The sequence below is a fragment of the Mustela erminea genome, chromosome 16 (genome assembly GCF_009829155.1).
Source record: "Mustela erminea isolate mMusErm1 chromosome 16, mMusErm1.Pri, whole genome shotgun sequence".
Taxonomy (NCBI): Eukaryota; Metazoa; Chordata; class Mammalia; order Carnivora; family Mustelidae; genus Mustela; species Mustela erminea.
This window is the reverse complement of record NC_045629.1, coordinates 68,501,389-68,515,257: the sequence shown is the minus strand read 5'-3', so window position 1 is coordinate 68,515,257 and position 13,869 is coordinate 68,501,389. Positions and strand designations below refer to the sequence as shown.

Here is a 13,869-nt window from a genome sequence, read left to right as displayed (position 1 = left end):
ACGGATTAAATGATGTGTGTGAAGTTTTTGGGTTTTCTTCGTCAAAGAACTATTGGATTATATCAGAAAAAAGGACACTGATAATTGTTGAAAGTGGGTGATGAAGGGGTACCTGGCTGGCTGAGTTGGAAGAGTACATGACTCTTGATTTCGGGGTCTTAAGTTCGAGCCCCATGTTGGGTGTAGAGATTTAAATAAACTTTAAAAAAAAAAGGGGGGGGCGCCTGGGTGACTCAGTGGGTTAAAACCTCTGCCTTTGGCTCAGGTCATGGTCCCAGGGTCTTGGGATCGAGCCCCGCATAAGGCTCTCTGTTCAGCGAGGAGTCTGCTTCCCCCTCTCTCTCTGTCTGCCTCTCTGCCTACTTGTGATCTGTATCTGTCAAATAAATAAGTAAAATCTTAAAAAAGGGGGGGGGAGACAGTGGGTGATGAAGATGTGGAGGTTTTTTTAATTCTCTATCCATAGTTAAAATGTAATTGAAGTTTTATTTTTATGATTTATGTATATATCATTTTATTTGGGCGTTCTTAGATAATGTATACACAATGGAGCATTTTTTACATAAAGTTTGTCTTTTTTTTTTTTTTTTTAATTGTATCCTTTTTGGGCGACTTTCATGTTCCTATGTGAAGTTATGCTTCACAAAATGTCTTCCAGAACCCATTTGTGGCATTCTAAAGGCCATTTATGTTTTTCATTGATTGTAATCTCAGTATGCCATTTAGTGTGTTATTTTACAGTTTTTAATCTATTGGAAATAATGGCATGCTCTGAGAAAATTTGTTCACATGCTTAATCTATTAAATCTTAGCAAAAGAAGACATACTCAGCATCATATGTTTAATCTCTTCTCTCTTATTTTTACATTTAGTTCCATTGTTTCCACCCTGCTAGCACTTATGGATGGATTGGACAGCAGAGGAGAAATTGTGGTCATTGGTGCAACCAACAGACTGGATTCTATCGATCCTGCTTTGCGAAGGCCTGGTCGCTTTGACAGAGAATTCCTTTTCAGCCTGCCTGACAAAGATGTAGGAATTTAACATGATTCAGATTTTGACAGAATGTGTTGTCCATATCATGGACAAATCTTGGCATAGTGAAAATTTGAAAATTGAGTTTTGTATGTTCTGAAGCAAAAGTCATATGTGATTAACATCCAAATATATATGTGTGTGTGTTTTTAGGAAGGCATTATTTTATTTAAAGAAAATAACTTGGATTTTTTGTTTAATTAATTAATTTATTTTTTTTAAATAATGCCTTCTCAAAAAATACTCTTAAAATTTTCTCAATTTGAGGGGCACCTGGGTGGCTCAGTCAGCGAAGCATCTAACTCTTGATTTCGGCTCAGGTCATGATCTCAGGGTTGGGAGACGGAGCCCTGCAGCGCATTTCATGCTCAGGGCAGAGTCCGCTTGAGATTCTCCTGTCCCCTTTCCTTCCGCCCCTTCCCCTACTCATGGGCTCTCACTCTTTTTCAAATCAATCAGTCAGTCTTTTAAAAAAAAAGTTTCTCAATTTGAGCATGGCCTTTGGTTGTTAACCATACAACTTTATTTTGCTTTAGAACACGTGGCCTAATGAACAGTCAATCCTCAGCCAGTTTATTAGCATTGGCTTTTTCATGGGTACTACCATATGATCCTACGCAGTTATTTTAAAACTGCTTAATATTTTGGGTGCCTGGGTGGCTCAGTTGGTTAAGCGACTGCCTTTAGCTCGGGTCATGATCCTGGAGTCCCAGGATCGAGTCCCACATCAGGCTCCCTGCTAGACAGGGACTCTGCTCCTCCCGCTGACCTCTCTCTTCTCATGCTCTCTCTCTCTCATTCTCTCTCTCTCTCTCTCTCTCAAATAAATAAATAAATAAAATCTTTAAAAAAAAAAAAAAAAAAGGCTGCTTAATCTTTTGAGAACCAAGCAGGAAAATATGAGTAGAGCTGCCAGTGCTCTAAAGAACAATTTTCGGGGCACCCACTTTCCTGGGTAGCTCGGCTGGTTAAGCATCCAACTCAACTTCAGCTCAGGTCATGAGATCAGGCTCTGCCCTCAACGGGGAGTCTGCTGCTCTCCCTGTGCCCCTCTCCCCACAGGTGGGTGCTCTCTCTCTCTTTCTGGAATAAATAAGTAAATCTTTAAAAAAATACAATGTTTATTGCGTACCAGAATGAAGACTAATCCTATCATTATTTAATTTGTCTCATACACATTTATGGTGACTAGAACTTGAGCACTATAAATGCAGATATTCTTTAACATAAACTCCTTAAATGCTTACAAATAACATCATCATTTTATCATTTTTAATGTTTCATATTTTTTATTATAATATGTATTGATTTCCTTATGATTTTAGATAAAATCTGAATAGCACCTTATTATTTAAAAAGTTAAATTGTTCTTCTTCGTAGGCTCGAAAAGAAATTCTTAAGATTCACACAAGGGATTGGAATCCTAAACCACTGGACATATTTCTAGAAGAACTAGCAGAAAACTGTGTTGGTAAACATTGCTTTACGCATTAAAAGATAAAATGCATGTGTTTCAGAGCTGAAACAAGTTGTAGCCTTGCATCGTTATGTTTAAAGAAATACAGGTTATGTTTGTTTCTAATCTCTTATTTGTGGCATGTTTTCTTCTTAAAAAATCCTGGATATTAAATAGAGATATTTGATGAATTGGCTGTTGTAGAATTTGAAAGCCAAGTTAGACAATAATAATAATAATAACAGCCATCTTTTGCTCTTCACATTTTTCTAGTCATTCTGTTCAGCATTCTACATATATTATTTCAAGAAATTCTCACATCAGTCCAGTGAAGTAGGTAGCATTATCCCTATGTAGATGTAGAAATGGCTGAGAGAGCATAAATGTTCCTCCAACGATCATATGTGTAGTAAGTGATAAACTGGAATTTCACCCTAGTCTGTCTGATTTTAAAACTCTTGTTCTTGAATGCTTTGTGAATTTAGTGTTTGTACATTACACTTGCAAAAGTTGCTAGATTTGTTGATGGTTATTACCACCATTGTAAGTTCACTGGGTGAAAGAGAAATGTTAGCCTTATTCTAAGTATTTTTCTAGTATATTGCTAGGTGGTGTTTTAATTTTCTTTTAACCATGGTCGTGCTAAAGGGTGATGATTTACATTTAAAATTTTTTTTGGTTGCCTTGGATAGGATACTGCGGTGCAGATATTAAGTCAATATGCTCCGAGGCTGCTTTATGTGCACTGCGTCGACGCTACCCGCAGATCTATACTACTAGTGAGAAACTACAGTTGGATCTCTCATCAATTAACATCTCCGCTAAGGACTTTGAGGTAGCCATGCAGAAGATGATACCAGCTGCCCAGAGAGCTGTGACGTCACCTGGGCAGGCACTGTCCACTGTTGTGAAACCACTCCTGCAAAGCACCGTTCACAAGATCTTAGAAGCTCTGTACAGAGTATTTCCACATGCAGAAATCAAAGCAAATAAAGCACTGGACTCAGGTATGCAACTTGATTGACCGTTTAAAGTTAGATTTCATAATCAGTAAAGCTAAATGTTTTACACACCCGAAGTGTTTCTTCACAAAAGAGCCTCCTCAGGGCGCCTGAGTGACATGATCAGTTGAGCGTCTGACTCTTGGTTGCAGCTGAGGTCCAATCTGGCCGTGGGTCTTGGGATCAAGGCCTGTGTCGGGCTCTGCGCACTCAGCACGGAGTCAACTTGAGTTTCTCCCTCTGCGCCTACCCCCTGCTCACACGCATGCTCTCTTTTTTTCCTCCCTCTCAAAATAAGTAAATAAATATTTTAAAAATAATAATAAAAAGAGCCTCTTGAAAGGAATTTAGTCATGTTTTGCCTGGGTAGTTGAAGGAAATTTACTTCATAGATTGCCCTCAATTAAATCTGTTTTAAGTTTGAAATGGCATTTTTATATTTATTTCTTACTCATGTCTATACAGATATTTTATATTCTTAAAAAATTTTATTATACATTTCTTGTATATTGATTTGTTAATAACTAAAGCATTACATAAACATTTGCTTTGCAATCCAGAAAAGTTACTAATGCATATTCTTTTGTTTTATAGATATTTCATGTCCTCTGCTAGAAAGTGACTTGGCATACAGTGATGATGAAGTTCCATCTGTTTATGAGAATGGCCTTTCTCAAAAATCCTTAAATAAGACAAAAGAAAATTTTAATTTTCTTCATTTGAATAGGTATATTTCCCCTGCAAATGAATGTATATAGCTTTTTTTGGTGTATAAATTCCCTAAAACTAAAAGATGTTGATTGAATAAAAGATACTGGATGATTTTTTTTTTAGGTTAAAGTATCAAGCATTTTTATCATTACAGTTGCACTGTAGTAGAAATTTCACTGAATAAAGTAATCCTAAAATCTGTGAAGGTTAATATTTTCCAGAAACCATGTGAACCATGTTATTATGGATTAACAAGCTGCGTAGTCAAAAAATTTTTACTTTAAGAGAGTTAAAGGGGCGCCTGGGTGGCTCAGTGGGTTGGGCTGCTGCCTTCAGCTCAGGTCATGATCTCAGGGTCCTGGGATCGAGTTCTGCGTCGGGCTCTCTGCTCAGCGGGGAGCCTGCTTCCCTCTCTCTCTCTGCCTGCCTCTCCATCTACTTGTGATTTCTCTCTGTCAAATAAATAAATATCTTTAAAAAAAAGAAAAGGAGTTAAAAATGTGTAATTTGGGAGGAAAATTTTAAATTTTTGCTTTTTCTAAAATACAGCTACTTTCTTTCAGAAATGCATGTTATCAACCTATGTCTTTTCGACCAAGAATATTGATAGTGGGAGAACCAGGCTTTGGGCAAGGTTCTCATTTGGCACCAGCTGTCATCCATGCTTTGGAAAAATTTGCAGTATATACGTTAGACATCCCTGTTCTTTTTGGAGTCAGTGCTACATCTCCTGAAGAAACGTGTGCTCAGGTAAATTCATCGTTGCCCAACAAATAAGCTGGAAGAACAATCTTCCAGAGACACAATCTAGAGTTGCTTTACCCTTTTTGAACTGGGTTTTCTTGTCATTCTGATTTCTGCCTCCAGGTTCAATTAGAACTGTAGGGGCACCTGGGTGGCTCAGTGGGTTAAGCCTCTGCCTTCAGCTTGGTTCGTTGTCTTAGGGGCCTAAGATCGAGCCCCGCATCAGGTGCTCAGCTCAGTGGGGAGCCTGATTCCCTCTCTCTCTCTCTGCCTGCCTCTCTGCTTACTTGTGATCTGTCCGTCAAATAAATAAAATCTTTTAAAAAAGAAAAAGGAAAAAAAAGAACTGTAGGTAATGGCCTACTCATCAAAGAGTATAGATTTAAATCACATTTCCACCATTTAATGTCTGTGTAACCTTAGGGAAGCTGTTAGATCTCTGCCTTGTTTTCCCCTTGTACAAACTGGAGGTAATAATAGTACCCTTGTGTGGCTGATGTGAGAATTAGTGAATCAAGTATTTAAAACAGTAACTGCTATGTGGTATGTACTCAGATTTTCCACTGCTTCTGTTTTTACTATTTTCCTTTTAAAATTTTTTAAACATAGTTTTATATTTTTATATTGAACACAAGTCTTCTAGACTGATTGAGATGTTTTCTTTCTAATTGCTTGAAGCAACCATGTTTTCCTAAAAATGAGACTTTTACAAAACATTTAAACATAAGATTATGAGACTAGGGAAGCATTTTAAAAACTTGAGTGTTTTATATTATAATTCTAGGAAGTTAAACATTGCTCCAGATTAAGAAAGCAAGCATTACTAATATACTGACTTTAACTAAATATAATTTTTTTCCCTCTACTAGATGATTCGTGAAGCTAAGAGAACAGCACCAAGTATAGTATATGTTCCTCATATCCACTTGTGGTGGGAAATAGTTGGACCAACACTCAAAGCCACATTCACTACATTGTTACAGAACATTCCTTCCTTCGCTCCAGTTCTACTACTGGCAACTTCGGACAAACCCCATTCTGCTCTGCCGGAAGAGGTAATCTGAGGGGGGAGAATCACTGTACTTTAAAAAGAGACTTATTGGGGTGCCTGGGTGGCTCAGTGGGTTAAGCCTCTGCCTTCGGCTCAGGTCATGATCTCAGGGCCCTGGGATCGAACCCTGCATCAGGCTCTCTGCTCAGCAGGGAGCCTGCTTCCTCCTCTCTCTCTGCCTGCCTCTCTGCCTACATGTAATCTGTCAGTCAAATAAATAAACAAAATCTTTAAAAAAAAAAAAAAAAGAGAGACTTATTAAAAATTTATTGTAAAAATTTCAAGTTTACAGAGGTGAATAATAGGGTATGGAAAAGTTTTTCTTATCGGAAATGTCACGTTAACTATCTGGTATATAGACTTGTTGGGCAGGATGGTATGTGTGTATATGTGTATAGGAGGGCTACATTATAAATTTTTTTTCTCTAACAAAAATAGGAGTTATTTGTTGTATACTATTTTGCAATTTGCTTTATATGTGTATCTATATATAATGTATTTTTCAGGACACAGTCTCATTTCTTTTAAAAGCAACATGGCTTTTTCCATTATCTTGATAAGCTGCATAGCTTTTTCCATTATCTTGATGTACCAAAAGTTATCCAGATTCCTGTTCGTAGATGGTTTTGTTGTTTTTTAGGTTTTTTCTGTTGAACTGCCCAACTGGGCTACTGGGTGTTAGTTTATATGAACATTACTGTATGTATATTTCTAGCATCCATTCCTGAAAGTGTAATAATTGTAGCTTAGTAAAGAGTATGTTCATTTAAAATTTTTGATGGCACTAAATTACTGTCTTTTGAGTTTATGCCCATCTAGACAATTACCAGAAGTTCATGCTTTTTCTGCCTGAAATACTCTTCTAGATATTTGCCTGGCATGACCCTTTATTTTTCTCAGGTCTCTGCCAGGTATCACCTCAGAAAGGCCTTCTCTGATCAGTTTCTCAGTTATAGTGGTCAGCTCCTTTGCCCATCACTCTCTTTTCCCTTACTCTATTTTGTTTTTATCACTGCCTGCCATTAAATATTTGTTTGCCTTTCTGTCTCCTAGCAGAATGTAAAATACATGAAGTAAGACCCCCCCACCTTTCAATTATCAGAGTACATAATAGGCATATTGTAGGCTTCTATGTGTGAATAAGTTTGTGAATACCTTTCATATGTGTGAATACCTTTGGCAAAATTGGTTTGCATTTTTTTAAGACTGTGGGTTGAAGATAAATTCAGGTATTTTATTAAAGAAATATTTATTGAGTACTTATTCTTTGTTAGGCATAGTTCTAGATACTGGGAATATAGCATTGAAAAATAGAGACAAAAATTTCTATCTTCCTAGGGCTTACATTTTAATTGTAGGGGGAGAGAAAAAGAAAGGCAGTGAGTAACCCCGTTGGGCATCTGAGGGACAAGGGTTTCTGGCAGAAGAAAAGGAAGTGCAAAGGCCCTGAAGCAATAGCATGTTTGGTGTGTTGGAAGAAACAGCAAGACCAGGGTGGCCAGAGCAGTGAGTGAAGAGCAGAATGAAGGAAATGAGCTCAAGTTATCGGAGGACAAGATGATGTCCCTGTTGCCTCTGTTCTAATAGTTGATTGTGAGTTATTCAACTGAAAATGGAATAATCCAGGGAATAAACATGTGTATGTTACAGACTCAAAGGCTTCTAGTTTAGTTAATCTGATTCTGGACACTTCCTTTATATTGGCTTCTTCATATGGATATTTCAGTTTTGTTGAGACACTTTCCTCACCGTTCAGTTTGTTAGTGCGGACTTCTAAAGAAATCAGCTTATTTTGAAAGATTTTCTTATCTTAATCTCTATTTTCCGGATACTATATAGAACCTGTTAAATCTCTTTTCATCATGAAAACTCTGTATATATGATTACTCTGTTTATTTGTATCTCCCCAGTCTGGCCCAGGCTTCTTCACACTAAACATTTCTTCTGTGATAGGGTATATTCCTTAGTGTTATTAATACAACAGAAATTTATTTCTCGTTCACTTTACTACGCAGATGACTGCATTCACGTCTGTCCTCCCCCATGTGGTCGTTCCACACACACACGGGCTGAGAGAGCTTTCCCCTTCTCATCACGTGGCTTTCCAACTTGCTTTCTTTCCCCCTCACTTCTGCCGTGCCAAGCAGCAGTCGCCAGAGTCGTTCGTCCTTAGCTAGAGCGGTGAGGGTGGGCCCAAAGACCACCATGGTAGAGCAGGGACTATCTGTGGCTGCCAATATCAGGAAGAATGGGGAGACCCTGTTGCCCAGAAAGCAAATTACAGGTACATTCTATTTCCAGGATAGACAGGCTTCTTCATAATCACTGGAAGTAGAAGCTAGAATAAACAGAAGCATCATCTATGGGTAGTTAAGAATTCAAAGGCAAAAGATGAGCTATAAATAAGTATTTGAGAAAGACAGTTCAATGAATAATCATATCCATGCATCACCAACAGACTGTTGTAGAAAAGAACCAATTGGAGATAATTATGCATGAAATAACTCCCCCCCCCATAAAAAAATTCCATGAAGCTTTTGAAAAGGAGCAAACACAGATGAAGAATGAATTATTGAAATGGAACATCACGGGATCAGGAATTCTTATGGTGTATGATACAAAAGGACAGGGATTTGAAAAGGGAGGAAAAAAGCTAAAATAAAGGCAGTCAGTTTGCATCTAACATGCATTTATTGGGCCATATGAGAAGAGAAAATAAATGTAGAAGAGAAAATATTCACAAACTAGAACATTTTATAGCGTTAAGGAATACCTTAAATTCAGATGTAAGAGTTTTTGTGTTCTAACTGGTGGATCTTAAAAGGCCCACATCTAGATAAACTTTCAGGATTTCAGAAATACAGAGGAAAATTTAAAAATCTACCAAGAGAGAAAATATTACTAGGAAGGACTGAAAATCAAATTGCTTCTACTTTCTCATTGGTAGCACTAGCTACTAAGGACGCAAGTGAGCAATATTTATTTCCAGAGTTTTGAAGGAAAATAGTTTTCTTTACAACAAAGTTAGCACATTAGAGAGAGAACAAAGGTAAGATTTTTAAGTACTTTTTTTTTTTAAGATTTTATTTATTTATTTGAGAGAGACAGTGAGAGACAACATGAGCGAGGAGAAGGTCAGAGAGAGAAGCAGACTCCCTGTGGAGCTGGGAGCCCGATGCGGACTCAATCCCTGGACTCCGGGATCATGACCTGAGCTGAAGGCAGTCGTCCAACCAACTGAGCCACCAAGGCGTCCCTAAGATTTTTAGACAGAGAGGCAGGGGGAGAGGGAAAGAGGGAATCCTAAGTAGGCTCCGTGCCCAGCGCAGAGTCTGATGCAGGACTCAAACTCACAACCCTGAGATGATGAGCTAAAATCAGGAGTCAAATGCCTAACCACCTGAGCCACCCAGATGCCCCAAAAGACATTTTCGAATATGTAATGCCTAGGAATCTATTACTTATAAACCCTTGACTGAAAGAATTAATTATTAAAGGATTAGAAATTTCTCTTGGATCTTTATTTTGTAGAAATAAGAAGTGAACAAAGAAAACAGTAAAACTTACTGTCAGGAAATTGTGATAGAAAAAAATGTTCAAGAAATATGAAACTCAGATGGTCTTAGTCTGAATTTGATAATGCCAGGAAGAGCATAGCGGAGGAGAATAAGGAAGTAAAAGCACATTCAGATTTTTGTGTGATATGTAGATGTTGATTAACCTTACAGTTTGCTAGAAAAAGTTTAACTTTATCTGTTAAAACTTAGAGTTAAAACTTAACTTTATCTGTTAAAATAAAAGAGTAGAAATAGAGCATATAACATCTAGGCCACCAGAAAGGGGGAAGAGACACATATTCCAATAAAAATCCCAGCAAAATAGCTAGGATCCTAAAATTCAGTGATGAAGGAAAAAAACTGCTTGAATTTCCAAGAAGATGTTGAAAAAGCAATGAGGTTCTTGGCCCACCAAATACTAAAGCATACCTCAAAATTAGAAATTAAAATTGTGGAATTTGGGCTGGCTTAGAGAAATTAACATAATAAAATCCATGAGACTCTTGTTTACAAAAAAGTTGAGTAAATGAATTAGCAAAGATAGAGACATTTCATAAATGATGTGGAGATAATAGGACAAAAAGCTTCATATAACATACCAGGAACATCTTCTTATACGGGAGCATGGAAGACCCTGTAAATGAGGTGATGCAAAAGCTATGAATGTAAACTTCTGTATGTCAGACATACCCAAAACAAAGTACATAAGCATCACACAAGAAATAAACATTATTTTCCTCTAATAATAATAATGAATAAAGGGGGGGGCACCTGGGTTGTTCAGTCAGTTAAGTGTCTGCTTTCAGCTCTGGTCTTGATCTCAGGGTCCTGGGGTCGCCCCACATCGGTCTCCCTGCTCAGCAGAGAGCCTGCTTCTCCCTGCCTCTCTGCCTACTTGTGATCTCTGTCTGTCAAATAAATAAATAAAATCTCTAAAGAAAAAAAAAAGTGTGTAATAACCTACTGTTGCATTGAATGGTATTTACATAGTATTGTGTATACACATATGTAATGCATATATTTTCTCCTTTAAGGTGCAAGAATTGTTTATCCGTGATTATGGAGAAATTTTCAATGTCCAGTTACCTGGTAAAGAAGAAAGAACAAAATTTTTTGAAGATCTAATTCTAAAGCAAGCTGCTAAGCCTCCTTTATCAAAGAAGAAAGCAGGTTAGTTTATCAAAATTTGACATATAATAATTTTGAGAAAGTGGGAATAAAATATTAATGGCATCATCATCTTCTAATAACACAAACTCAAAACTTCAGTCATTAGGTTTGCTAACATGTCTCTAAGCTTCCCATTAAAGTGTACAAGGCCTTTCCTAGTGTGGTCCTAGTCCATGGAGAATTTGAGCTGGAATTCATAGTAAAGCTCCAGCCTGTCTGCCCAAGCCCATTTTTGGCACATTTGTTCTCCCCACCTTCCCCCTTCTCTTTCTTCGCAAAACACTCTGTCTTTACACTACATGCAACATATTGTTGTCTTTTCGTAATTTCATTTATGCTTGCTCTCTGTCATCAATGCTTCTACCCTTCTTGCCTATTTCTGCCTAAGGAACCACTTGTCCTTCTACTATAACTCAATTTTTCCTCCTTCACAGAGCTAGGCAAAATTAATTTTCTACCATTATGACCCATTGTACTTTTTTTCATCCTACTGATAGACATTAGTGATGTGATAATTGTCTTAACCCCTTATAGATTGTCAATTTGTTGGGGCAGCACTCTCATATGCCTTCTTTTATCCTGAGTATTCAGTGCATGTCTGTTTAAACAAAATTAAACTTATTACATTGGAAACATACCACAATTTTTTATTAGTTCAGAAATTAACTAGTAAAAAGCTTTTTTAATAGAATTTTCTTGTGCTGGAAATAATGCATTTTCAAAGTTTTAATAGCCTCTTAAATGATTTTAAAATGAAAAAGAGGTAATGACCTAGGAATTAACATTAAAAATTACAAATTACAAAAAAATAAAAATTATAGTTGTTGCTGGAGGGGAGCTAGAGATAGAGATTATGGTAGCACTTGACTATTTCAAATCCTCTAAATCCCGGCAGATGTGAGGAGGATAGTCCCTGAAGCTTGACCACTGAATCATGTGTCACTCTTGTTGTGATGGGAGAGTAGTAACTAAAATCTTGCATTCACGTGAAGTTTTGCAGGCCTTGGAGGTACTCCCTGTAGCACCACCACCTGAGCCAAGACCGCTGACAGTAGAAGAAGTGAAACGACTAGAAGAACAAGAGGAAGATACCTTTAGAGAACTGAGGATTTTCTTGAGGAATGTTACACATAGGCTTGCTATTGACAAGCGATTCCGAGTATTTACTAAACCAGTTGACCCTGATGAGGTACTGATTTAATCTTTGGCTCGAATATGTTCTAAACTATAGTGAACTAGAGAATATTTGAGTTGTTTATGTGGTTCCCTGTGTACTCTCTGAGCTTATTTTATGTAGAATTTACTGAGTAGTGTCCTAACCACGTGGAGGCTTCAAAGCTATGCGTAATGCATTTTTCTTTCCTCTAAAGAGTAGTCAATTAACTTTGTCTGCCAACCCAAACATTCTAGATGTGATTTAAGATTGACTTAATGCTACATAATATTATTGTGACTTACATGGTTTGGAGTGAGCTAGAGAGTGAAGCTGAAGTCTTAAGTTGACATTGAAGGATGGGTGACATTTGGATAAGGAAAGAGGAATAAGATATTACTGGAGACATAAGTGCCCAAGAACAGAAGTAAATACAAAACAAAACCAGCTTTAAATAGAGTCAAAGGTTTCATATTAATACATTATTGTTATTTCTTATGTATTTGTTCTCTCTCCCCTGTATTGCCTGGCAGAGCAACTGGACTCAGATGTTTTTTTATGTTCAGAGTTAACTTAGTGATTTGGTCATTTGCTTGAATTTTAGGTTCCTGATTATGTCACTGTGATAAAGCAACCAATGGACCTTTCATCTGTAATCAGTAAAATTGATCTCCACAAGTATCTGACTGTGAAAGACTATTTGAGTGATATTGATCTAATCTGTAGTAATGCTTTAGAATACAATCCAGATAGAGATCCTGGAGGTGAGCATTAGTGGGTTTTTTCCCCCTGGGGGGGTGGAACGGGGACCGCTAACATGTAGTGAGGTGACATATTATGAACATTTTACATTCACAGTGCCATTCAATACAAGATTATTCTCATTTTACAGTTGATGAAAATGAATTTTAAAAACTTAGGGGACGCCTGGGTGGCTCAGTGGATTAAAGCCTCTGCCTTCAGCTCAGGTCATGATCCCAGGGTCCTGGGATTGAGCCCCGCATTGGGCTCTCTGCTTAGCAGGGAGCCTGCTTCCTCCTCTCTCTTTGCCCGCCTCTCTGCCTACTTGTGATCTCTGTCAAATAAGTAAATGAAATCTTTAAGGAAAAAAAAAAAACTTAGGGTCATACTGCCAGGAAGTGGAAGAGGCAGAATTTGAATGCAGGTTTCTTTGACTACAGAATACCCGTGTTTACAATTCCGTGGCCTACCTTCTAATGACACAAAATTGTACAACTACTTCACTTCTTTCCTTTGTTTATCAGCACTCTTTCTCTAAGTGGAAAATAAGCACTCTGCAATAAAAAAGGTTTAAAAGAATTTTCTTAGTTAAGACCACTGTGATTTTTATTACAGAAGTAATATAGGATACTTGCTAATTTTTTTTTTTTAAGATTTATTTTAGAGAGAGAGAGCAGTGAGAAGGGCAGAGTCTCAAGTAGACGTGGAGCCTGATGCGGGGCTCCATCTCGGGACCGTGAGATCATGACCTGAGCCAGAACCAAGTTGGACACTTCACTGAGCCACCCCAATACCCCAACTTGCTAATATTTTAAAAACTAAACCCTCTAGGGCGCCTGGGTGGCTCAGTGGGTTAAGCTGCTGCCTTCGGCTCAGGTCATGATCTCAGGGTCCTGGGATCGAGTCCCGCATCGGGCTCTCTGCTCAGCAGGGAGCCTGCTTCCTCCTCTCTCTCTGCCTGCCTCTCTGCCTACTTGTGTTCTCTGTCAAATAAATAAATAAAATCTTTAAAAAAAAAAAAAAAACTAAACCCTCTAGATTTATTATGGTGGTTACTTCATAATGTATATAAATGTCGAATCACTGTGTTGTACACTTGAAACTCATATAATATTGTAAGTCATCTATACTTCATAAGTCCCTCATTTCCTCTCTCCAGAGGTGGACACTGTTAAGTTTGGGGATATCTTTTTAGACCTTTTCTATACCTATACCTATACCTAGTCTGTCCTCCCCTATGCAATCTATTA

At 37.7% G+C, this 13,869-nt stretch overlaps 1 protein-coding gene across 2 annotated transcripts in view; it reads left to right on the top strand.

The window, feature by feature from the left end:
• ATAD2 (ATPase family AAA domain containing 2) overlaps positions 1-13,869 on the top strand; it is a 72,467-nt gene that overhangs the window by 47,870 nt on the left and 10,728 nt on the right. For both annotated transcript variants that reach the window (XM_032315631.1, XM_032315633.1), the window contains 9 exons: positions 873-1,032; positions 2,416-2,506; positions 3,184-3,498; positions 4,087-4,219; positions 4,767-4,953; positions 5,817-6,002; positions 10,590-10,725; positions 11,718-11,914; positions 12,483-12,642. In XM_032315631.1, the coding sequence (XP_032171522.1) occupies positions 873-1,032; positions 2,416-2,506; positions 3,184-3,498; positions 4,087-4,219; positions 4,767-4,953; positions 5,817-6,002; positions 10,590-10,725; positions 11,718-11,914; positions 12,483-12,642 (1,565 nt within the window). The remainder of the gene's footprint in view (positions 1-872; positions 1,033-2,415; positions 2,507-3,183; positions 3,499-4,086; positions 4,220-4,766; positions 4,954-5,816; positions 6,003-10,589; positions 10,726-11,717; positions 11,915-12,482; positions 12,643-13,869) is intronic.